General features: G+C 42.7%; 1 protein-coding gene across 1 annotated transcript; it reads left to right on the top strand.

Annotated features, from left to right (window-relative positions):
- Positions 1–1,978: 1,978 nt before the first annotated feature.
- IFNGR1 (interferon gamma receptor 1) lies at positions 1,979–26,415 on the top strand. Its single transcript, XM_074169031.1, has 7 exons — positions 1,979–2,205; positions 14,221–14,335; positions 15,440–15,612; positions 17,061–17,221; positions 17,956–18,133; positions 19,208–19,323; positions 25,090–26,415. Exons 1-7 carry the CDS (start codon positions 2,118–2,120, stop codon positions 25,585–25,587), a joined length of 1,329 nt encoding a protein of 442 aa, XP_074025132.1. The 5' UTR covers positions 1,979–2,117; the 3' UTR covers positions 25,588–26,415.

The raw sequence follows: 26,415 nt of genomic DNA, 5'->3' as shown, positions 1-26,415 counted from the left end.
GCCACATCTGCATTGTCTTTTAAATACCTCCAGGGATGGTGACTCCATCACTTCCCTGGGCAGCCTGTTCCAATGTTTGACAACCCTTTCAGTGAAGAAATTCTCCCTAACATCCAATCTAAACCTCCCCTGGCACAAGTTGAGGCTGCTTCCTCGTGTCCTCTCGTTATGTGCTAGAAAACGCATTATGTGTCAGAAAATATTACACAAGTCTGCCGCCATTCAGGAAGTTAAAATCCACACGCCGGTGAGCAGCCAGTATTTCAACCAAGACAGTTACGTACTTGTCGGTTGTGAAGCTCATGACTGCACTCGTGTGAAGCACAATGCTCAGGCTGTGAGTGTACTGTTGCTAGAGAACGTTAAGCGTAGCTCCACAATCCCGTTTCGGTCAGCCTTAGCACAGCCGGGAGGAGATGTTGGCTCTCGGACCCACACTGACGCTCATCACCTGTGGGGACACCATCATCTCTGAGGGGTGTTTTCATAGAATCATAGAATCATAGAATGGCTAGAGTTGGAAAGGACCTTAAAGATCATCTAGTTCCAACCCCCCTGCCATGGGCAGGGACACCTCTCACTAGAGCAGGTTGCTTAAAGCCCCATCCAGCCTGGCCTTGAACACTTCCAGGGATGGGGCATCCACAACTTCCCTGGGCAACCTGTTCCAGTGCCTCACCACCCTCACTGTAAAGAATTTCTTCCTTATATCTAATCTAAATCTCTTCTCTTCCAATTTAAAACCATTGCCCCTTGTCCTGTCACCACTCTTCCTGACAAAGAGTCCCTCTTCAGCTCTTCTGTAGGCTCCCTTCAGGTATTGATAGGCTGTTATAAGGTCTCCCCGGAGCCTTCTCTTCTCCAGGCTGAACAACCCCAGCTCTCTCAGTCTGTCTTCATAGGAGAGGTGCTCCAGCCCTCTGATCATCCTCGTGGCCCTCCGCTGGACCCGTTTCTTCAGCATCCAAGTGCTGGCTTGCGATCTCCCCTCTCCTCACGACTCGTTCCCAGCAAATCGTGCCATCTCCTCAGCTTTGCAAATGCCGACCGCAGATGGCAAGAAAAGCAATCCCTCCACACCTTTCTCCAGGAAGCAGGACAAATTTGGGACGAAATAAAGGGGAGGGAGCAGTTGAAAGTTACTTTTCCCAGTCGCAAGAGAAAGGGGAAGGAAACATAATGACTCTGGCAAGTAGCTCTGTTTCCTCCTTTCTGTCTCTTTGAAAGCCTGGGAAGAAACGTGGGTGTGAAGATGCCCTCAAGCTGCCTCCATTTTAGGTCTGGAAAAAGAATTATTTGCAGAATGTCTGACAGGAGCTTAAGAGGCTGCTACATCCTCCCTTATAACTGGAGAGGTTTCTTCCGTGTCCTTCTCCTCATCTGGCCCAGGGTGAGCGTAAGGTTGAGTGGTTAAGGTGCAGAATTATTGGGACGCTGGGTGGGAGGTGTAGAAACAGGAGGGTGGAAAAGGCTGCAGTCTCCATCTTGCTTGGCAGCACTTCATTTTATTTTGAAATGCATATAAATTTAGGTCATTTGCAAGAAAGAATAAAACCTCTCAGCGTAAATTAGGATCCCTCTGCCCGTGTGAATCCCACGTACCTTCTCTGAAAAACTCACAGGATGAACGCTTTGTGTTTTTGAAGAAATAGGGGGCGAGCAGAGGCCCCAAGATGACAAGGGACGGAGGACGACGACTTTTCAGCGGCCGGGGCTGACAGGTTATGACCGTAGTACCAGCACTTAAAGACAGAACGCAAAATTAAGAAAGGCAGGGCATCGCGGAGGCGAACATCTTCATCACCGGCCGCCGCCAGGCCCCGAGGCCTCCTCCCCTGCCCAGGCCGCACTCCCCCCGCCTGCGGGGCCCCTCAAGCTATCGCTCCCGGCCCGGGCCGCCCAGCAGTGACCCGCCGAGCGTCCTACCGCCCCCGCACAGCCCGCCCTTGGCGCGGGGAGGCGTGACCCGCCCGCCCCTTCCCGGTCGTCCCTGTCGGCAGCGCAGCGCGCAAGCGCCGCGGCTGAGGCGAGGCGACGGGAGCGGAGCGCGGTGGGGGAGGACGAGCTGGGGCGGCCGCCCCCCCCCCCCCCCCCCCCCTCAACAGCCGCCGGGCGCCATGCGGCTGCCGCAGGCCCTCCTGGCCCTCGCTGTGGTGGTAGCAGCCCACCGGAGCGCGGCCTCCCGCGGGGAGCAGCCGCCCGCAGGTAACGGGCTGAGGGGATGGGACGGGACGGTATGGGCAGGCCGGCCTGAGGGGATGGGACGGGGCGGTATGGGCAGGCCGGCCTGAGGCGGGGGCGGCGGCGGGTCCGAGGCGGGGGCGGCAGGCCCGCCGCCGGTGCCGAACCCTGTCCCGGGGCCGCCGTGTCCCTGTGGCCGCGGGGAGGCGGAGGGGAAGCGGCGGGTGCCGCTTTGCCGGGTGGGGAGGGAACGGCGGAGGGGAAGCGGCGGGTCCCGCTTTGCCGGGTGGGGAGGGAACGGCGTCCCGCTTTGTTCAGCCTCACCCCGTCCCCCCAAGGGCTGTGCCGGGCTGTCCGTGCCTCCCCCCCCCCCCCCCCCCCGAGGTGACCCGGTGCCGGTTGAGCTGCCTCTGGGGTGGTGAAGTTAAAAGCTTTGCCGTGGAAGTGATCTGGTGACATGCAAATCACTTCTAGTAACGCAGCACCGTGGGGGGGTGTGGAAGCGTCTCTCTGCTGCAGGGTGGTTGTCTTAGGTGTAACCCCTGGCCTTATCGCACCTGTAATTAACCTGTAATTAATGGTGACGACAGACCTTTACGGTAAGGTGGATGATAACCAGCCATAGACGCACGGAATCATCTCGGTTGGAAGAGACCTCTGAGATCATCGAGTTAAGTCGTTAACCCTGCAGTGCCAAGTTACCATTAAACCATGTCCTAACTCAGTGCCACATCTGCCCGTCTTCTAAATACCTCCAAGGATGGCCACTCTGCCGCTTCCCTGGTCAGGCTGTTCCAGGGCTTGACAACCCCTTCGGTGAGGCAGTTTTTCCTAATATCCAGTCTAAACCTCAGCTTGTGTGTGCATTTTGTCACGTAAAGCGAGAGCAGGGTGTGCACAGAACAGGCCGACTTCACGGTGCTTTATAAACCTGTACCTCTAAAAAAGCAGAGAAACTGGGAGTTTCACGGCAAAGAGGGGGAGTGTAAGACCGGGCAGTCCAAACGGAGCACTGGGATCGTGTCCTTGACCCACAGGTGTGGGGACACCTTTCAGCCGAGCGCTGGTGGGGGAGGAGGGGTGGCCTGCCAGCAAACAGCAGAGTTTTGTCCCTGGGCAGAGTCGTTGCAAGTAAATTATGAAAGAAATGCTCCGTTTGGTTTACGAGTTGCGCTTCAGGCTGGAGCAGCTCATTAGAACCAGAGGTTGCTTGTCTAATTGTTCAGGTCAAAAGAGAATGGGTTTTGTTTTTAACAATATTGGCAGCTTGAGGAAAGGGCTTGAAATAGGAAGCATGTCCATGCATTTAGATAAGCGCAGCTGTACTCTCCTGGGCTTTACCCACAAAGCAAGATCCATTTACCTAAAATGCTGCTTGCAGTTGCTCTCAGAAACATGGATTACATCTCCAGGCTCCTTGGATTCTGCAAATGCATAATACAGGTTCGCTGGGACTTTGTGCAGTTCAGATCCATCCCCAGGTGAAGTGACTGAAATCAGGGGCCCCTGGGGATGGGCAACACCACGCAGGAGTTTGGAAGACTGCTGGGGTTTAGCTGGGTGTGGAGTAGGAGCAGTAAAAATGCTAATTTGCCTGCTGATTTGCCCCTTGGTAGTTTACCTCTTGAGCATCCAATCTGTTTGACTTGGTGGCTGACTATTATCCAGTACACCTTGCAGGGAAATTCCTTTCCCCCCCCCCCCGAACATTTTAGCTGTAAGGAGGCTTGAGATGATGTTAAATACTGTCTTTCAAGATGTGACTTCACCTCTTTTAAGGGCGTACTCTTATTGCTAATAAAATAATTACTTTTACATTGCATTAAGCAATTTTAAGGTAAAAATACAATACCAGTAAATCACTTGTTGTAAAACAGACCTGCTATAATCCAGCCTGGTCCAGCACAACAGTTCCCTCAGTGTAAGAGTGCAGTGCTGTGGTGTAGTTGATGTGACAAGCTGCCTAGAAGCAAAAAGCTCATTTTTCTGCAAGTGAGTGTAGGAAACCCTCAGGTGAAAGGAGCGGAATATCCTTCTGAGTAAGGTTTTGAAAAAAAAAGCAGAGTTTTCCTGGTGACTTTGCACTCAGATTGGCCACAGCCTCTGTAACCAGAGGCTTCATCATGTAAGCAAAAACGTAGGCTTTTAGTGAACAAAAATGTGGTGAGGAGAATTCTAGTAGATATTGCTGTGTAGTGGCTGAATGCAAATGCCGGTTGTATCTGTAATGAGAAACTAATGCCATGTCCCTACTACTTTATTACATTGATGCAAGTAGACCTGCTGGCTTACAGTGGAAGCATGAAAATAGAAGGGGAATTCTGAAGCATGTTTATGATTCTTTCCTCTGCAATGATACATGGATTATGTTTTCTGAAGTCTTAGTGGGGCTTTCATTGTGCCAGTAGTGTAGTACTTACCTTAAGGCTGAGTGTGTAATGAGGAAATACTCGATCATTTTCGGTTGTTGAACACATTTTTCCTTAGAAAAGCCAGACAACCCAACAGGAGTTGTCTGAATGTGTTTCCTGTAGCTGCATCGATAGGCCTGTGACTCATCAGTAGAGCTGGACGCTTGCAGATGGGATCTATAATCTGTGTTTAGGTATCCTGGAAGAGGAGGTCCCTGGTTAAGATTATTGTAGCAGAAGATTTGGAGACCGTGGTAGTAATTCAGGTGCTTCTTGCACATTGAAAGCCGGATCTCCAAGGAGATGCATGTACTTAATTTTTGTGGCTGATTTCCTCTTGTGTGTGATGATCTTGGTAGTCTTGATTTATTCTTTTTTGGTTCATATTATTAAGCGTTGCAGCAGTTGTCTGTCCAGCTGCAAGCAAAAACAAATTGCTGATGATAGAAAGTGTTGTATTTGGGTATCATCCATTATATTGACTTCTCAGCTGTAACAAAAGGGAAGAATAGTCATAAAATAAATAAAACAGCTTAGATAAAGAAGCTTTAGCTTCTACTATTACAGCGGTTGTAATCTTGTGCAACTTTACTGTGTTTTTCTTAAGATGGTGATCTAGATCTGCCTCTCCTGTCAGTAGAGCACACCACCTTGTGGAGATTTCTATCATAAATTATTTTAAAAGCTCCATGGACCAGTGTCAAACCTCTGAGCTCTAGAAAGTAAAAACCTGGTGTAAACAGAAGCTGTGAAAATGCACTAAATGCTGTATATAGTGTTTACTTCTGTGAAATAACTGAAGTTCATTTTACTAAATAATTATAAAATTAATAGCTTTAAGTTTTACCCCGGTATTCGTACTCCCTTCATGTGCAAACTGAATGAGGTTTCCTTTTTGAATTTAAGATCTTTTGAGGACTCATAGAACGTTCTGCATAGAATTGCTGTTAGATGCACTAATTTAGGCTTGGTTTTAACAACTTTGTTAAGGAAGTACCATGGAGGCGTAGGAGCAGCATTACAAGAGAAGTAAGTGTATGTCCTGGGTTTCTTTTGGAGGGATGAGTGAAAGCGGGTGAAGGCAAGCACAGACAAACCTTTCCATGTACGCTGTGTGGCTGCTGCAAACTAGAGGGTGGCCGGACAATCAGCAGGAGTAAAATCAATTTTGCAGGTTGGTGCTGGTCTCTTCGCACAGGTAATTAATGACAGAACGAGAGGGAATGGCTTCAAGCTCCAACAGGGTAGGTTTAGACTGAACATTAGGAAAGAATTTTTCACAGAAAGAGTGGTCGGGCATTGGAATAGGCTGCCCAGGGAGGTGGCTGAGTCACCATCCCTGGATGTGTTTAAGAGCCGTTTAGATGTGGTGTTGGGGGATATGGTATAGGGGAGAACTTTGTAGAGTAGGGTAGATGGTTGGACTCGATGATCCCAAGGGTCCCTTCCAACCTAGACGATTCTATGATTCTATGATTCAATTCTTCAGGGCTTTGCTGCTGAAGGCTGCTCAGCTTGTGCCAAGTGCTGATCCCTGCCAGCTGAAATTCTGTCCTGCCTTTCTGGGCAGTGCTTCTTGCTCTCTTCAAGCCCCAGATGCCCGAATGCTGCTTTGTCACGGGCCAGTTTTGTTTGATTCACAATAGATAGAAGTGAGACTCTAAATGATTAAAGAGGACCATCCTAGAGGAAATGCAGCTTTTCAGGAACAGGCTAAATTCTTTTCATGTGCTATTTTTCACCCTTGGCACAGACTTGTTACTCTCTGAATCCATTTTTTGGGATATTGGCTGCCTTTTTGCCACCTTTTTTTTTCTTTTTTTTTCTTTTTTTTTTTCCCCCCCCTATTCTGCAGAGTCCTGCAGAAGCATTCTCAAGTAGTGCAGATTTATCTGATCTTTTTTTCCCCTGTCTTCTCTTCCAGTGGTGGTGAAAGCTAAGGAGAATTGCTTTTTTACATTTGTGAAGTTGCCAGAGCTGCTACCTTTCCTGGGTGCAGTTAAAGTGGATAGATGAGCTCAGATGGAGCCCAGGGCTGACGTAAGGAAGGCACACCATTTTCCCAGTCAGGGGCCTGGAAGGGACTGGTTTGCTAGCATTTTATCTGGCTGCCTTTTAACAGACTAAATGACACGTTACACATTTGCCATGCGTCCACAGCAAAGTTCACGCTATTGTCCCTCTTGGCCTATTGAAGTGATTTAAAACTGTTTTCCTGCGATGTATCGCTTAGGGAAAGTAAGGATTTGTTTGTTTTTCATGGAAATGCAGAAAAGCAGTAGAATTTCAAAAGATGTTTTTACCCTTTTTTTTTTTTTTCCCCCTCCACAATTTGTCTTTTTAAGCTTTCAGTCTGTATTTTGGTGCCTAAATGATGTTTAATAGGCACGTGCAACCTGAGTGAACCCTGTGGTTCTTTAAGCTGCTGTCGTCTCGATAGCTGTGCCGTAGGGTCTGCGTTGTGGACTCATCAGTGTTGCACTTCCAGTTAAATTTTGCTTCCATCAACAGTGGTGACAAATGCCTCTCTGTATACAGTAATGCCTTGTGGCCTCTGCCGGAATGAGAGAAGGGACTTTGGTGTTGCACAAGATATAAACATCAGTATAAAGGCTGTCTCATTTTTACATCGCTGAAATGTCCCCTTCTCCAGTTCATTGGTTTAATTTTTGTTGTTGGACAGTGCATTGCTGAGGCTCAATGAACAAGTGGGGCATCAACATATATATATAAAAAAAAAAACAAAGTCCTTCTGTATATGTTTTAAAAACAGATTTTATTGAATAGATGGCTGCTTCAAACGTGTTTCACGAGTACTTTCCACAGGTAGTATTGTTCAGGAGCATTTATATAGTGAACAACATAGTCCGGTTTCAACTAGCATAGGAACCTTTCTGGCTTTGCACATGTCTGACCCTGCTGAGATTTGTGAAAGATATGCAGTGTGGTGTTTTTGTCTTGGGGAAGTGAATGTACAAAACAAGACTAGTTAGACTTGTCCTGTAGATACAAGCAATCATTTTCTGGTTTGATGGGTACTTTTGAAGAAGAACTGTATCATACATTTTTTTGCAACTAATAGATTATTTCTATGAGTTATCTTCCTAGTCTTAGAAAATGCAGTTGAGTACGCTTGTTCCTGTTACTTTGAGAAAAAAAAAAAAAAAAAACCCAAACAAAAAAACCCCCTTATTTCTTAGCAGCCAGAAACCAAGCAGCAGATATTTGCAGTAAGACAAGTCTTTTGGTGACATTTGGTTTTTAATTTCCTCCCACATGTATTTCCTTCCTGTCCGCTATGCAAGTTTGCTGAAGATGTATATGTCTCCAAAACTTAAATACACTAGTTAAGATAATTGCACATTAAGAAGATACTTGATTACATCTATATACATTTGATTATATATATATATATACACACACACTTACCACAGTAGTCACACCTGCTGGGGTCTTTGCCACCACTGATATGGCAGCTATAGTTTGTCTGGATCGTTTGTATCTGAACAAATAAATATGAATATTTATTTATGTTGGTTATAAACTGATGCAGTGATGCAGGTGTGAATCTGCTGAGATAAATTGTGTGGTTACATGCCCATGTCTGTTCTCTATTCAGTGTTTAACTTCTGGGTGACCCTGTGATCATGCTTGTGTTTGCTTTTACTCCCACCTTTGCTTTCCAGCATTACAGATTTTTATCCTCAAAATCATGAGGCATGCTTAGTTTCTTTTAGCACTCTTAAAAAAAAAAAAAAAAAAAAAGTAAATCTGACTGGCCTACCTTTGTCTTTTATTCCTTTATTCTCTGGACATAGAGCTACTGTCTGAAGTTCTTCTTCTGTTTTTCCACAATGCACCTACACAATTCAATTTCTGTTGTTTATGTGAAAAAATTGTTCTTTCTGACATCTGTGTTGCCTCTGTCAGTCGGGATTGCTGTTTTACAAGGCAAAGTGAACGGAGCAAACTGTGGGTGGAAATCACTGCATTTGAACCTGAGGCAGACAAGAACTTGCTGAGTGGCCTGTATCACACATCGCGACATGATTTGCTGATTGATTTTTCTTCTCTCGCTTTTTCCACACTTGGTTTCTCACTGTTTGAATTCGCACCTTGAGTGTTGCTGCGTTTATGTTTATTATAAACTAGAAGGAGTCTTATGTTTAAAGATTACCATTGCACCAGTAGCCACTATCATCTTCCTTCAGTTGTGCTTGCTGAATAACGTAGAACAGGTGTAACATGTTGGAAAAATTAATGCTTAATTTTGGGTTAAGTAAAACAGCATTCATAGAAAGCATTATGGCATTTTAATAGGCAATATGCAGAAATAACATCTATGAAGATCAGACGCTGGCACTTTGATAATCTGCAATGTTCTCTATGGTCTGTAGCTGTGATGCTGGAGTGAGATGAGGCTGGGGTGTCCCAAGGCTCTGTCTAAGCACCGGCTGGAGGAGAAACCATTAGGAGACAGATTCAGACAGCCTGAATAAAGGGCTGTGGGATGGACAATGAAGACCATTTTATTGGTTGGGGAGGGGCACGCAGGGGAGATAACAAACCTGAAAAAAGGGACTAGAATTGCCTGACCAAGGCATTAAAAGTAAACTTTCCATGGGTGAGGTCCTTTGGACTAAATGATGTCCAGAGGTCCCTTCCAATCCCGTATCATTCTGTGATTCTGTGAACTGTTGCTGTGCTGAGCACTCACTTCTGCATCTTAAGATGCTGTCACTTGCGCTAAGTTTCTGTGTATTATTGTTAAATGACCTGAAGAGAAAGGTCCTTGGTCGTTCAAATTGGTTAGGCAAGGATTGAAGGTAGAGATAGTCTTCCATGAAAATAACCAGTTTAATTAGTGAAAGGAGATGACCTTTCAGGCTTTCTTTGGCTTTAAAGTCAAACCAGCAAACCTCAAAAATAAACACAAGGTGGGACTAATTTACATTTGACTTTACTACATATCCATTAGACCATTTGAGAGACAAGATATCTGATGCCTGCAGAGGAGGAGGGAAGTGGTAGAAGGGGTAATAAGGTGTCATCCCTTAGAAAAAGAGAGGGAGATAATTCTTGGCCTGTGAAACATGGAGACGTTAATAAGGTGAGAGTAGGTGTGCTATAAACCTATTTCTTTACCGACTTTCGTTTGTAAGTAGAGTTATGACTTTTAGCTTCTTGGCTCATGCTGAAAAGTGTCTTTTAGGTCTGTCTTGAGGATATGGAGTGAAAGATCAGAGAAGGGGATAGTGCTTGACTAACTTGATCACTGAAAGCAAAGTTATTAAAAGTGAGGATGAAGAGGATGAGCTAATGGTATTTGTAAACTTGTTCCTCTAAGTGATCAAGGCCAACTTGTAGTGCCATTGAAGACCTCAACATGTTTTGTGGTGACGTTCCTCGTGGCTGGTTTATATGGGGGTATAGTTTGTGAAGAAAGTTGTCTTTTCATGAGGAAAGCTTGTTTTCTGCTAGTTACTTTGTAGTCTCAGAGCTGGAGCATGTTAAAATTCATCTCTGGGTGGAAGAGAGGAGAATTAGGTTGAGTAATCTTTCGTGGAGCTGTGGAGGAGCAACTAGAACTAAAAAGAATCTACCTAGTTGGTCACTCAGCAGCATTCACAAGTATTTCGGAGTATTGCATTCCTGTTCTACTCTTCTCCCAATTTATACTTGTGCCCAGTGTTACTCCATCCCAGGTGCAGAGTCTGGCATTTGGACTTGTTAAATTTCATCCCATTAATCATTTCCTGGTGCTCCAATCTATCTAAGATCCTTCTGCAAGGCTCTTGTGCCTTAAGAAAGTCAATGGCACCTCCCAATTTAGTATCATTGGCAAATTTGCTAATGGTGCGTTCAACTCCTGCTTCCAGATCATTGGTAAAAATGCTGAACAGAACAGGCCCTAGAACTGAGCCCCATAACAGGGTTGGTAACAGGCACAAACTTGAACATAGGAAGTTCTGGATTGCACCAGAAAGTTAGTAACCAACACTAATGTTCATTAGGAACTGTAGGTAATAACCCCCCCCCCCCCCCAAGTTACCTCAAAGCCTTTTATTTAAATTACAAGTTTCTTTAAAATTGTCAGTTTTTCTCATTCACAAAGCCATACGATTATTTTTCTCTATTGCTAAGGAGTGCTGTAGCTTGTTTAAGCCCATTGAGAAAAGACCTGTTCTTCTTTCAGTTGTGGGTTCCTCCCCAAACCATCTACAGGCAAAAGCCCAGCAGCTTAGAGACACATGGACCAAATACTCCATAATTTGTTGGTTTTCTTTAGGTAATCTTAATTAGGGACTAGAACATCTCTCTGATGAGGAAAGGCTGAGGGACTTGGGTCTTTTTAGTCTGGAGAAGACTGAGGGGGGATCTGATCAATGCTTATCAATACTTAAAGGGTGGGTGTCAGGAGGATGGGGCCAGTCTTTTTTCAGTGGTGCCCAGTGACAGGACAAGAGGAAATGGGCACAGACTGGAACAGAGGAAGTTCCATCTAAACATGAGGAGGAACTTCTGTACTTTGAGGGTGCCAGAGCCCTGGAACAGGCTGCCCAGAGAGGTGGTGGAGTCTCCTTCTCTGGAGACATTCAAAACCCACCTGGACACATTCCTGTGCAACCTGCTGTAGATAGACCTGCTCTGGCAATGAGGTGGGGCTAGATGCTCTCCAGAGGTCCCTTCCAACCCCGTATCATTCTGTGATTCTATGAGGAACACTGCTGGTGACTGGTCACCACCCAGATGTACCCTCATTGACTACAACCCTTGGAGCTCTGATGTTCAGACAGTTCTTCACCCAGAGCACTAGGTACTTGGTCCGTTCTCAGTTGGACAATTTTTCCAGAAGAGTGCTGTGAAGAGACAGTATCAAAAGCCTTACTGAAATATAGAAAAACTGCATCCACCGCCTTCCCTTCATCCGCTGGTGGGTGACCTTATCAGAGAAGGATATTACATTAAACAGGACTTCCCCTTTGTGAACCCATGTTGACTGGGTTGTATTGTACTGATTGTATTGTTCTTCAAATGTCTTTTGATAGCACCCAGTATGGTCTTCTCCATAATTTTTCTAGGTACTGAGGTTAGACTAACAGGTCTGTAGTTTCCTGGGTCTTCCCTCGTGGCCATCTTGTAAATTGGAATAGTGTTGGCAGGGACCTCCTCACACCTTTGGTAGATGATCAAGAGGGGTCCTACTGTAACATCTTCAGTGCTCTGAGGTGAATCCCATCAGGCCCCATGAACTTGTGAACATTCAGTTGATATAGTTGTTCTCTTACAGCTTCAGTGTCCACAAATAGTAGGTCACTGTTCCAGCACTTGGGGTCCACTTGGGGTTTAGGTCAGACTGGGTGTACCAAGGTCTATCAGCATTAGGCAAAAAAACCTCATGGAATGCCTCTGCTTTTTCTTCATCCCTATGAGTCAGGTGACTATCTTCAATGAGTATTGGTCCAATATTTTCCTTAGACCTCCACTTCCTATTAACATATTTAAGAAAGCTCTTGTTATCCCAAACAACACTGGCTAGTTTCAACTCTAGTTCAGCTTTGGCCTTTTGTGTCTTCTACCTATGAACCATGATTCTGTAATCTTCCTGCGAAGCCTGACCTCGCTTCCAAATACCATACGATTTCTTTTACCTCTTGAATTCCACAAGGGGGTCCCTGTTCAGCCAAGCTGGTCTTGCTGAACTTACACCACCATGGGACTGCTTGCTCTTGTGCTTCTGAAAGGTGGTTCTTCAAAGCTGACCAGCGCTTGTGGACCCCTAAGCCCTTAAAAGCAGATTCCCAGTGGACACTGCTAAGTAGCTCCCTGAGTAGTTTAAAGTTTGCTTTCTTGAAATCCAGGGTAGCAACTCTGTCTGTGTACAAAATAAAACAAAAATGCGGGGGTGGAAGGAAGAAGGAGGGAGGAGAAAGCAAAGTGGTATGGAATTGCATAATTAAAAGCCATGTGGCTTCTAGTGGCAGTTCAGATATGTTCTGGGATTTCATTTTCCACTCTTTGATTAAGCATAGTGTTATTTGTATAACAGTACACAAAAGTAAAATTTTGTAAGACTTACTACACCATGGCTTAAAACTAAATATTTGAAGTAACGTTCGTGTGCTTTGACACCTCTTCTGTCAGCTTGTCACCTTTTTTTCTTGTGGTTGAGAATTCGATGATTGTGTTCTTTTTCCAATAACTGAAGTGCCACTTCTGTACATATTAAAACATAACTAAACCACAGCACCATTTGCAGAGCGATGTATGTTACGTGTGTCAAATCTTCGTGGTTAATAGCATATCTCGGCCTCTGTGTATTACTTTCTGCAGAGTGTTATCTTTGTGGTCTTGTTCTCAAGATGTGAAAATGGTTTACTTTCCCTCAATATATAGAATCATAGAATTTTCTAGGTTGGAAGGGACCTTTAAGATCATCTAGTCCAACCATCAAACTAACTCTGATTAAAAAAAAAAAAAAAGAAAAAAAAAAAAAAAAAAAAAAACAAACAGAAAATCATACAAAAAAAACCCCACATCACTAAACTATGTCTCTAAGCACTACGTCAACCTGTCTTTTGAAAACCTCCAGGGATGGTGCCTCAACCACTTCCCTGGGCAGCCCATTCCAGTGCTTAATAACCCTTTCAGTGTAAGAATTTTTCCTAATATCACACAGTGAAGCTGGAACACTTGCTTTGTGAACAAGCAGCGGTCTAGAACTGGTCAAATACGAGTTCTGTCACAAAAAAAACTGTATTCATAGAATATTAAGGATCCAAACCAGCCATTGAGAAGCTAAGAAGTAGCAATTAAAATCGTTTGAGTGACCTTTTTTTTTTTCTTTTTTTTTTTTTTGCCACGGGACAGCCTTCAATAGTCACAGGATCATGTAGTTTTTCTTCCTCTGCTGCTGCTCCCCTGATGTCCGTGTTGGTGCTTAGGATAGAAGCTCGCCATACAAGGAAGCTATCAATCCCGCTTTTTATTTTTGTCTTGCTTACTCCGCTACCTTTGATGTTGTATATTAAATGTACTTCAAAGGCTTTCCTGCATATGAAACTACATTAAAGCTTCAGTGCTTGAATACCTTACAAATTTTAGTCATTTATTATTATCATCACAGCTTTCTAGAAATACTGCTTGAGTGGTAAAAATGGCATTGTCAGAAATTCACGTTAAATCCTTCAGTTTCTGAAGAGCAAGGGAACTCTTCAGGAGCTGGGCTTAATCTCCTCTAACTTTAGTAAATCCATACTGTCTGTCTTGCTGTTATATCTGTATAATACCAACATAGGAGTTTAATCATCACAACTCATGAGCCTGATACGGACTATCTGATGGACTTGCTTTCAATGGGCATGGGTTATTTGAGGTTCTGGGTTGTAAACAGGAAAAAAGCTGTTTCTGTATGAGAGAAGAATTAATAAATCGGCTTGCAGGGCTCATATGTTTCCTACTGGTCATAAAGTAGTCCATTTGGGGGGTGGGATTTGTGATTTTTATGTCTAATTTTTCTTGTCACTTCTAGCATGTTGCCTTTTCCAAATAATGTAGAAATATATTTGGCTGTTCTCACATGTGACTAGGTCTGTTTATCAAAGTGCATTTGTTCTGTTTCTTCTAGTGCCTTCACCAACGCAGATTGAAGTAACATCTGAAAATTTCAAAACTATCTTGCATTGGCAGTACCCATCTATGTCTGAAACTCCTCGTTTTATTGTGGAAGTCAAACCTTACATGTAAGTTCTTATTCTTTTGTCACTTCCTGTACTTGATATTCTCTAGAAGCGTGTAAAAGCAGTCAGTCCATGGTTGATGCTTTTGGTTCTGTGTGGTGAAGTCATGTAGGGTGAAAGTTGCCTAAGTGTAAATTAAGGCAAAATCTGTCAAATAACACAATAGTAGAGGTTGGCAGGGACCTTTGGAGGTCACCTGGTCCAACCCCCTTGCTCAAGCAGGGTCACCTAGAGCTGGTTGCCCAGGACCATGTCCAGATGGCTTTTGAATACCTCCAGGGATGGAGACTCCACAACCTCCCGGGACAACCTGTGCCAGTGCTTGGTCACCCTTACAGATGTTTTGTCACAGGCAGTTGTGGTGGGTTGGCCCTGGCTGGGCACCAGGTGCCCACCGAAGCTGCTCGATTGCTCCCCTCACCTGGACAGGGGGATGGAGTATAGGGGTTGTGATCAGTTCACATGTTGTTTCTGCTGCTCCTTCCTCCTCAGGGGAAGGACTCCTCACACTCTTCCCCTGCTCCAGCATGGAGTCCCTTCTGTGGGGTGCAGTCCTCCAGGAGCAGACTGCTCCAGCATGGGGGCATCACAAGTCCTGCCAGGAGCCTGCTGCGGTGTGGGCTTCCTACAGGGCATCTGTCTGCTCTGGCATGGGGTCCTCCATGGGCCGCAGATGAGTATCTGATCCACCATGGACCTCCATGGGCTGCAAGAGAATCTTTGCTCTGGCACCTGGAGCACCTCCTCCCCCTCCTTCTTCACTGACCTTGGTGTCTGGAGGATTGTTTCTCTTGTATTCTCACTTCTCTGCCTGGCTGCGATTGCACATGTTTTGGTTTTTTTTCCCTCCTTGTTAAATATGTTATCCCAGAGGTTCTGCCACTGTGACTGAGTCACTCAGCCTTGGCCAGTGATGGGTACGTCTTGGAACTGGCTGGCGTTGGCTCTGTCAGATGTAGGGGAAGCTTCTGGCAGCTTCTCACCAAAGCTTCTCACCCCTGGCCCCTTCTGCTACTGAAACTTTGCCACGCAAGCCCAATCCAGCAATGTAGCATATGATATTGTACAATTGAAATTGTATTAACAATTACTTGATCTATTTTACAGTCCAGGTTCCTATAAGGTCGTCTCCACTTGTGTGAACATTTCGGCTCATTTTTGTGATGTCTCAAGGGAAATATATGATCCTTTTGCCTCTCACTGGTTTCAAGTTAAAGCTGTTGTTGGGTCACAACAGTCTGAGTATGTTGAGACAGATGAATTTATTTTGCAAAAGCGTGGTAAGTTCCATCATAAACTAAACCTTGTAGTTTTTCCCCAAATGTAAAAAGTTAGTAATTATCCTTTTCACAGTAGTATTGTATCTCATTTGTGAATATTATAAAGTCAGGACTGCAAGATGAAATGAAGCCTGATGGTTGTTCAGTAGGAACTTGTGTAGTTCTGCCTCAGTAGGGACTTGTTAGCCCTGTCGCTGTGGTATCTGAATATTTTCTTCAAAACTTCTAAAGGCAAGAAGGTGACACTGATAGTACACACTGCGCATCCTTCTTGTGTTCTTGCCTGGTGTCCTAGACATTAGTTTAGGGTAGGAGACTGCCCCTGAAAGCTGTGGACCTTTAGACATCATTGAAGTAGTGTTCATGTGGTTAGTGATGCCTTGCTTGACACTGGAGTTACAAATACTGGTAGCTTTGAGTGTCTAGGTACTATCTAGAAGCTCTGGAAGTCCACTGTAGCTGGATAACTAACAGTTACATGTTCTTCGTATAAACCCTTTGGGCTTTCGGGAAAAATCAGTTTTCCCCATCAATGTTGTAAAAGTAAATTGTGTGTCTAGAGTCCAGGCCAGCCCTGAGCATTGCATGGGCAGTGCAAAGCAGACACCACAGAGTGGGGAGAGACTGAGAGACTTCCTCTCATACGTGTTCCATTCTCAACGTACAGCTTTCAGGCAGGACGTTGCCCATGAGATTCTCCCTGGCTTGGGCTGTGCTCTAGGTAGACCTGGATTTCTGCGTTGCTGGAGCTGAAGAAGTGAAGTCCCTCTTTGTTTTCCACTATGATTCCCTCCCCACCCAATGCTCCCGTGGCTTGGAATCAGTGGCGGGTTTCTAGTGTTTGATAAAGGGGCAGAAGTCATGGTAATAATGCCGAGTTTGACAGTTTGCAGAAAATTGGTGGCCACATATGGAGGAGGGAAACAAAATCATATTCCCACTGAGCAAGAAACAGATATGTTCAGTCAGATCATTAGACGCCATTGCCATGGGAAATCAGGCTTCCGAAGTGCTGTTGCTCGAGATGTTTTGATTTTCAGATAGCCTTTGCTTCAGTACAGTATTGGTTTTAGCTGAGTGCAATTTATGGTGGGATCTAGTCAGCGGTATTTTGTGTTCTGTTCTTGTTCACATATGTATACGTTTAATTGCTTTGTTAGTTTTTTCTGTTGTCAGCTGAATTTTTATGGCCCTGTGTGTATAGGAAAGTTGGTTTTCTCAACAGTGAAATTCTGCACAGACAATCTCTGTCTTTGTTATAGAAGCAGATTTGTAAATGTATCCAAATGCCTCTGTCGCTTCTAAGTCTCACAGCTGTGTGATATTAACAGCAGTGAAATAAACATGTCATTCTTCCGAAATCTCTGATGAATAAATAAACAATATATATCTTAACATATTTTATGTTAAAAGCTTTGGCCTAATTGCAAAGGTGCAATGTGTTGCAGGAAAAATAGGACCACCAAAACTGAATCTCTCAAGGCACGGTGATGAAATCATAGTTGATATTTACCATCCTGAATTCCCATCTGAGGAGCTTCTTCCTTGGATCCAAGGCGCTTATTCACAGCTCATGTACGTAGTGACTTTTTGGGATAAGAAAAATCAGGTAAGTTCCAAAACGAAAACTTCAAATTGAAAATTCTTGTTTACCTTAAACACGTAAGCAAAGGGTTCACTCAGATCACACACAGAGCCAACAGATAGCAAGAGAACAGTTGAATTTAGCTTAGGACTATTGAAGCCCTCAAATGTCAAGCGTGGCACAGTGAGATATGTGGCTGAAAGGTCTGGATTTTAATTGTCCAAATGGATGTTTATAACAAAAACGAGAGTATTTCTTTAGCTGTAAACAAGATTGAGTTACGTCACACCGTGCTAATGTTTCTGCGTACATGCTGAAACACGGGTAACTTTACTCGTGCCCCTTTGGCTTGTCTAGATAGACCTTTCATTTAAGAAGGTTACCTTTCAAGGTATTGGTACCAGTTTATTTAGCAACCATGAAGGATGAACTTGAGGAAAATAATAGTAGGTATGTTTATTTACAGTTACCTTTTCATATGCATCTGTGTACAAGTTTTATAAGTGAACTAGGAATGTGAATCTAGACTAAGAGCAGCACAAACCTTAGCTGCAAGCACCATGGTCTGATCAAATGTAACATCTTAAGGTAACTCATAAGCTGATAGCTGAAGTTCTCGTCACATTTGCAAGGTATATAGGTGATGTAGGAGCCACATCTAATAGCATTTTAACATTTTTGGAAGTGTTGGAAGGTACTGTAACATTTATGTTGTTGTATTGAGTCAAAAGATACAATGTGACTTCTATTTTTTGCAGAGTAAAGAAGAGTTCTCTGAAGATAACTGTACAATGTATAAATGTAGCTTCAACATCCCAATTCCTGCTGAAGGTTCCACTTACTGCGTCTCGGCGATGGGAAGTTTATATCGCGATCTGATGCTTGGTGACCCCTCAGAAGAAAGCTGCATCCATGTTCCCCTCACGCGGATATCGAGTAAGAGGATTCTAAAACTTTAGTTAAAGAACGTACTGAGTCTGACCAGAGATCTGTTCTGCTACGTATTCGAGTTCTGATATAGGCATGGAATGACTTGGATCCCTATGAGAGAATATGAAAAAAGGGAAAGCATAGTCATTCTCTTCCAATTGTACTTTCCCAGATCTAAAGACCTTTAAAGATCATGTATTAGTTTTAAGTAATCCTGACTTTTGCAGGGGCTGGGGGCACTTTTCCTGCTTCATTGGTGTTAGAAAACCTGTTTCCATTGCACCTGATCATTGGTGTAATTAACAAATTACAAATGGATCATTCACCAAGTCACATGGTTTTCAGAAGCATTGTCTCTCTTCTAACAAATGGCTTTTTGCTCTGTCTCGTTGCTGAGGAAAATGTATATAGACTTCCTTGAGTTTAAAGCAGCTATAAACCTGTGGTCATAAAATTGAGGTATTGACATCTTTTTCTTAATTAAAGAGAACAAAGGCAGGTAGTCACCCAACTTTGTATCTATGATAACCTCTTACAGACTTCTTAATGTTACTTCATTATAGCCCAAAACTTCTCTAGAGAAAACAGATAAAATAGATGGAAACAGTTGTGTTAGCTCTTTTGTGCACAAGAGCAGTGGTATGATTGAGGGGGAGGACATTAAGGAGAGTCGGACTAGTGGAATCTTTCAAGTAATAGTTAACAATTCTGTTTTGGAAGATTTCATATTTTAATTTTATTATACATAGAGTATGTGTAAGTATTATGTCAGGTAATATGCTATCACATGGAAAACATATAAATCTGTTTATCCCCATATTTCATCTCTAAGGAACACAAACTTAGTTATACAATTCCTTTTCCTCTATAAAAAAATTTTGTTTATATAAGTTAAAAATCTTCTGTATTGTAATTTTTATTTATAAATTAAGTTTTCTTGAGTGAAAAAAAAGGTGGTAAATTGACCGATTCACACATTACAGCTAAGCATTCTGAGCTATTACAGTTTTTGAAGTTATTCTAAATGATACAGCAGTGGTTTATTTTTCCAAACTTCTAACAAATTTTGCTCTCACTTAGACACAGAATATATCATCATTTCGTGTGCTGTTATTCTTGGCCTGAGTGTGATGTTGACAGTATGTTATAGCTGCAAGAAGCTAAGGAAGGAGAACATAAAGCTGCCTAAGTCCTTGGTAAGTTCAGACTTCTCTACCTGCGTCAGATTTTTAATATCCAAATAGGTAACTTTTATAACTATAACATCTTTATGACTGTCTCTTTTTTAATTTTTTTTTTATTTTTTACTATGGTCTCGTAGATGTTTAGGATTTATACCAGTCTAATATTCTGACAGCCTCTGCAACCAGATGCCTTGTATTTATTTTAGGGCTAGATTTCAGTCTCTTTATAACTGAAGTAGCAGTAGGTCGTCTAGTTTGAGAGCTTAGTTCTTAAAAACTCAATGTGTGTGTACATGGACGGGTTTGAAGTCATTCTAGTAGCGAAGATACAAAACCACAGAATCACTGAGGTTAGAAGAGACTTTTTGAGATCGTCTAGTCCAAGCCTTTTGCTCAAACGGGGTCAGTGAGAGCAGATTGCCCAGGACTTTGTCCAGTTAGGTTTTGAGTATCTCCAAGGAAGGAGATTACACAACTGCTCTGGGCAACCTATTCCAGCATTTAACCACCCTCACAGGGAAAATTGTTTTCTTACATTCAGGTAAAATTCCATGTGTTTCAGTTTGTGCATATTTCGTCTTGTCCTGTCACTGGACGTCTGCAAGTTTCCTTCATTCCATGGTAATACTGTGATACTGCTAAGCGCTACAACGTTCAGAACGAGTTGTGCAGAGTAAGGGGAGGGGGGCAGCAATAGTGCTGTGGGAAGAGGGAAGAACAACCAGAGGAAATCTGTTCTCACACTGAGCAGTCACAGGGAAGAGGGGTCAGCAGCTGCTGTTACCTTAAAAGCTCTCTGTGGCCATCTTAAGGAAACAGAGTGGATGTTCCTTAAAGAGCAGCAGCGCTCCTTGCGTTCACATCAGACAAGAGGCAGAGTATCTGACACATACCGTTACAATGTCATCACAGTGTCTCCTTAGTCACAGCGGCTGAACAGTCAGCAGCAGTTGGAACAGCTTTCAAGAGCTGCCACATGAGGCAGTAGTAAATGGTAATCGTGTCAAGAGTGTATCTTCTCAGCAGATGCAGGAAGTCTCATAAGATCACTGCCTCTTCTCTCTAGAAGTCTTCAGTTCTGTTTTCTTCAACTTCAAACCCCTTTGAAGTGACTCCTTTGTAGTGCAGGGGTAGTTCAATGCTTAAGATCCCCTGGAGCCTTCTTTCTTTGGAATAGAATATTAGGAAGTGAGATTATTCCAACTAAGTGGCAATATCCAAGCCAGTGATGCTAGCTTGGTCCCTTTGTAGTAAGCAGTAATCTAGTCCATCAATTTGTGCAGCACAAGATGATTAATCTCATTCTAAAACAATATGCACTTCTGGTCAGACAAAACACTCTCTAAAATGCCTGTTTGTTTTCTTGGACTGTGACTGAGCCATGACACTAGTTCAGAGGTAACCATTCACAGTGGAGACTTTAAAAAAAATCAGATGAGAGAAATCTGTCTGACAGAATTTGCAGCTGGACCCCAATACCAAAGCACAGAGGCCTGTAGAAAAAAGGAGACACTGGAGATTTTTTTTCATCTTCACATCAGTGTGTAACTGTCTGAATACATACCATTATGTCCTACGTACACACGCAGTCATTTTTGTGAAGACTGTTTGTTATGGCAAGAGACAGATCATCCAGAATGACAGTGCTATGCTCAATGGATGCACGGTTATTCTGGCTTCCCAGCACCACTGTGGTATCGCTTCTTAAGGGGTCAGCAAAAAGAACATCACACAAATAGAATGTGTGCTCCTTAACTCCTGTGAGCTTCCTGATACATGCTCCAAGTTCACACTTTAGCTCAACTTTGTAGAAACTCATTTGCGTGCCCATATTCTCAGTTTACCGGGCTATATGTTATTTTGTGATTCCTAACCTCCAGCATACCACAGTCCGGTTCACATTCCACAACATAATTTGTTGCTAAGGAGCTGAATGAAACCTATAACTATTTATAAAGATTGTTATCTGGGTGATCAAGCACTTAGACAAGTTCCCCAGGAAGGTGGTCGTGACCCTGAGCCTGTAAATGCTCAAGAAGCGTTTGGACCATGCTCTTAGAGGTATGGTTTAACTTCTAGGTTGCCGTGAGTGGAGTCAGGAGTTGAACTATGGTCCTCGTGAGTCCCTTCCAGCTTGGGATATTCTGTGATTCTGTTCATTTCCATTGAAGTCTCTAGTGACAAATATAAATTGCAAAGCTCACAAGGATAGTTTCAAACCAGGGGATATGAATAATGAGGGAATATAAAATGAATAATTAATAACATGATTAATTATTGTTTGATAATTACTCATTTAAAGTAACTAATAAGTAATGTAAATAATCTGTATAATAACTTCATGTCATTAAACTTATCCCTGTAGACTTCTTGGAGCCAAGAGCCTGTCATTAACCTTTGAATGTGTGCTAAACATTTCTTTCCGTGCAGGTTATGACTATTGTGCTTTACCTGAGCTTGTCTGAAAGGGAAACATCTGGGGAGTTTTTCCATCTGTTAATGGGCTGTGCAAGGTGTCCTGCCTTAGGACTGCTGCCTTCCACCGATCTGCTTCATGGTGGCTTTAGTTAGATGCTAAAACATCATTTGAGGGACTTCCAGCAAGTTGGAATTCTCCAACAGAAGTAAAAATAAGAAAGAGTAACCATCGAGCAACTGCCTTTGAGAGTCTCATGTACCCAAAGAAAAGGAAAAAAAAATCCATTGCCATTTAGATCTCAAGAAATTCTGGGTTGTCTTTCCAATGCTATTTGTCTCTCCCCAAAATAATGTCAGTCATGTGCAGGTCCTACCTCCACAGTGCAGCTTAATGTACGACTGATGAAGGATTACTTTCATTAGAGAAAATGTCTGTTTATGTGTTTTAAACATCCTTATTCATAGTAAGATCCTATCAAGAACATGCATCTAATGAAATGGAGCAGATTCCTTTACAAGACTTCGTCACGGTAGTCTTCTGCTGGATCGCAGGAATCTGATGTTTCAGCAGTCCAGCTGTAGTTAGAGCCATTCGTTTTCTTTAATTTATCTCACAAAAAGTATTTCAAGAGGCTGTCTCCTTCCACCCACCATCTTCAGTCTTTCCATTTTGTCCTGTGCGTGATTTGTCCTGTGCTAGATTTTTGTTGTAAAATTTGTGGTAAGGCCTTATCCACTTCAAAAGGAGCCTGGCCTTAATTTATTGATAGTCTCTGGGCACCTCCCTCTGCCTTAACTTCACTGTCTTTTTTTTCAGTCCCTCTTGTTTTTAAATGCTGGCAAATACTTTAGTGGGTAGAAAAAACCCACTAAAGAGAAAGATTAATTGGAAAGCATCGATTTTGATTTGTAGCTCAAACTTAAGTCAGCTTTTCTGCTGGAGCTTTCTCTGAGCCTGACAGCAGTGACAAGGCTTTGTTCTCTCACTATATTTGTAGAACACTTAGGGATATTCACAAAACACTTAAGAATTTTCTTTGTGACTCTGGCTTTTTTGATTCTACAACATATATTTTTGATTTGGAGGAATTGTAATTGTTCCTGTAAATTTTGACTGATACTTGCCACAAATAATTGTCGCCTTAAAAGAGAGAAGCTGCTTCGTTCGCTTTTGTGAAGTTTTTTCTTCTTCCTGTGAGTGTCTGTAGGGTGGTAACACAGTCTTCTATTTATATATTTGCACAGAATTAATTTATTGTGGAACCATGCAAAAGCCATGCAGATTTTTTTTCAAGGTCCTAGTAAGATCCAAAATGGACTTCTAAAACTCTTCTCCAGAAAATGTACACCTGAAAATTACTGGGAATTTGCAGGTGGACAAAGAAAGTTAAGAAAGAAGCTGTTGATTACCTCAATTGTGATGGATTCCTTGGGCTATGTTATTTATATGTATCCTTGAGCCTGGCTTCTGCTGGTTTATCTCCTTTGTCTGTTGAGACAGTGAAAGACCTGAAAGCTCAGGTGCTGTCATTGGAGATGGGAAGACACCCAAGCACCTGCACACGCCAGGAAATACTGCTGACATCCAGCTTAAGCTCATGGGCTGTCACTTTGCTAGTATTAGATAACGTGCACAAAAGGAGAATATTAACTTACCTACGGTAAATACTTTTCTCCAAATAGCAACCATATCTTAATTACCTTTGTTACTTGAGATGGTTTGAATGGCATTCCAGTTAGCGTAGTAAGCTGTGGTTCTTCTCTTTCAAGTTAGGAATAACTGCATGAATTGCTAAATTGTCTTGTAGTTATGACTCAGTGACTCTTAAAGAACCATTGATACCGGGAAAACCACAAGAGTTTTTTTTTTCTTCTGGTGGCTTCCTTCTTTCATCAATGGGAATGGGAGTGTCTTTGCACCACCTTGCTTCACTCAAAAACTCACCACGAGGAAAATGTGTTTCCTTTTTGAAGAGCAAAGGTCTTGGATGTAATTGTTTAGAGAGGACTTGTTTTATCCTTGGGTGTATCTAAGCATTGCCAGCTGGCACTGCCAAATGCAGCACCTGGGGAGAGTACAAGGTGTTCCTTAATGCATTTTAACACTATGGTTTTTAGAGCCATGTGAAAATCGTAAAAAGGCTAGAAACAAGATCTTCTTGGGTTTTGTTTTTAACTTGTTGGTATAGCATAAGCATCTGATATTTTTTCATAGATCTGTATAAACGGGTTTTCAAAAGGTACATTAATCCTACCAGCTATTCATAATATTTTCACTATGTACACGTTATTGATTGTATTCTGGTTTCTGCAACTGGCTTTTAAGCATTTGATTCTTAGGAGGATGTGGTTTTCATACTCATGGAAATTACCAAGAATATTCTTATGTAGTATTGTGACTGTTTCCCCATAACAGAAAATGAACATCCAGAGAGAAGGATGGCTGAATGGCAGCTGGGTTGTAGCATGGTATATTCTCAGTGTCAGGAGCCACCTTAATCCTCTTTTTACCAGCTTTCCAGTGGCAGCCCTTGATTCCAAAGGGGATCCCTTCACCTTTGTGGTGCTAACACAGCTGTTTGTAAAACTCGCATAGATTACAAATAACTGCTCTCCAGGGAGTGTTTGTTTGCTTTGTGGTGGCGTTTGTTGTTGGGGTGTGTTTTGTTTTGTTTTTTAAACCCAGATGGTTTATGCCAGATCAATGAAACTACATCGACAGATATCAGGGCAGCTTGAGCGGAAAGGTGTAGGGCTGAGGTGAGAGATAAAGGCAAGCTTTTCAGTCAGCACACTCTGAAGGTATGAATGGAAAGATACAGCCTCTCATCCTTCTCATCAAGGAAGATTCTTGAAGAAGCATGGTCAGATTTTATCATCTCAGTTTTAATGCCTCTCTCGGTTCTTAGTTCCCAGACTAATAGAGTCTGGCGGTCATTGCAAGTTACACTCATTTGCTATAGAGTAGAAAAGATTTCCCCAGCTGGCTGAAGAGCATCACAGCTTTTTTCTTCCTTTGCTGTTTTCCTCCATGTTGCAAACTTCAAATGACTTAAAATACAGTGGGCGATATGAGATGGATTGAGTCTTTGCAAATGTATTTGCACATAGAAAATGTTTTTCAGAGCTTGCATAAAAGTGTTAACGGAACAATTGAAGTCATAGATACAGGCTAACGACCTTGCCAGATTGTAATTTTGCTAACTTCTGTTGGGATTGGTTGTAATGACATTAAATTTGTATTATGAACTTGTATCTTTTTGGTTTTTTAACCACTAAACTTTGACAGAAGATAAAGCCAATAAATTATGTGGAACTAAAAGTGATTTTTTTTTAATCTCTCCTGTTTTTCCATTTAAGGTCAGTGTGATAAGAAACCTGAACACAGACAGCATTCTAGAATCAAAATCGGAGGCAAAGTACATATCTGTAATAAGCTTCATGCCAGGCCAGTCAGCAGTGTCAGTGAATAACGATGAAGTAACCTCGCTGGAGGTAGAGCCGCAGGAAGAAACTGTTAGTCGTGAGAATTCCAGTGAAGGAGCATCTTCTCTTCCTCCCCCAGAGGCACCAGCCAAAGCAGAAGAGATGTCCGTGCAGGAGAGCACAGAGGAGGTACCTTCTGACGATGAACAGAATCGCAAAGTAAAGGAGAGTTATTTCACTTCTGACAGTAGCCAAATGGATATATCCAGTAACTCTTCAGGTCCAGAGGTTTCTGACAAAGAAATACAACAAACAGTCCTTCCAAGCAGCTCTCTCAAGTTTTCTGGCTACGACAAGCCTCACGTGCCATTAGATATGTTGATAGATGTTGGTGAAGAGCAGCCTGTGATTGCTTACAGGCCAGCTGACTAACAAGGAGAGGTGAAGCGTTTAGCCAGAACTCAGGAAGAGGACAGCATTACTGAAGATTATGGAAACTCTGGGCTTTATTAGGAACTTGCACAACTTGTACTTACTCTGATCCAGCCAGAGTAAGCAATACACAACTTAGTACAGTGGGATCCTGAAGCGGAACTGAAAGTGGTGCCTGAGAACAGCCTAAAATGTGGCAGAAAAGTTCATCATAACCACTTTTAGAAGTGTTTGTGCATATGACATAAATCACTATTTCCTATTTGAAATAACGCTCTGTTTTTTGAATAGTAGTCTGTGGAGAACAGACTTCATGAAGGAGTATAAAATAGCAGCTGTATCGTTACTGCCTTCTGTTTCAAATCCTTTTAAAAATTAATTCGATTAACATTATGCTTATGAAATCTTTCACTTGTTTACAATAGAGGCATGCAAGAAATATTTGAGAGGTTTTGCCTTAAATGGAGGTATTCTCCTTGTATTTTTGTATTAAAAGAAATGCCGCTGTTTCTTTCAAGTAAGAATATGCCTATAGCTTTTTTCCTGTCTATTTCAAGAATTTGATTCCATGGCCAAGAATCAATTATTTATAGTCTCTTCTGCAACTAGAATTATGTACCTCCAGGAACAATACTTTATACATTTCAGTGAGTATATGATAGACTTTTTCCTTTCTAACATAAGTCTTGTGACTAAAATAGCTGTTTCTAGAAGTGCTGTTACTGTTATTTGCGTATGGCTGTATCCATTTGGATCTCCTCGATACTTTGTGTAACCATGTCACATTCTGGATAACTCGTGTGTTAGCATGCTGGCTGATCGTCATTG

Source organism: Numenius arquata, chromosome 2 (assembly GCF_964106895.1).
Source record: "Numenius arquata chromosome 2, bNumArq3.hap1.1, whole genome shotgun sequence".
In the NCBI taxonomy this organism is placed as follows: Eukaryota; Metazoa; Chordata; class Aves; order Charadriiformes; family Scolopacidae; genus Numenius; species Numenius arquata.
Note: the sequence above shows the minus strand (reverse complement) of the source record. Positions and strands in the feature narration are given on the sequence as shown.

Excerpts from the sequence above, each read along its gene's own strand:
- IFNGR1 (XM_074169031.1), top strand. The coding sequence starts at position 2,118 with ATGCGGCTGCCGCAGGCCCTCCTGGCCCTCGCTGTGGTGGTAGCAGCC. Across the intron at positions 15,613-17,060 it reads ATTTATTTTGCAAAAGCGTG|GAAAAATAGGACCACCAAAA; the intron begins GTAAGTTCCATC and ends AATGTGTTGCAG. Across the intron at positions 19,324-25,089 it reads TAAAGCTGCCTAAGTCCTTG|GTCAGTGTGATAAGAAACCT; the intron begins GTAAGTTCAGAC and ends TTTCCATTTAAG.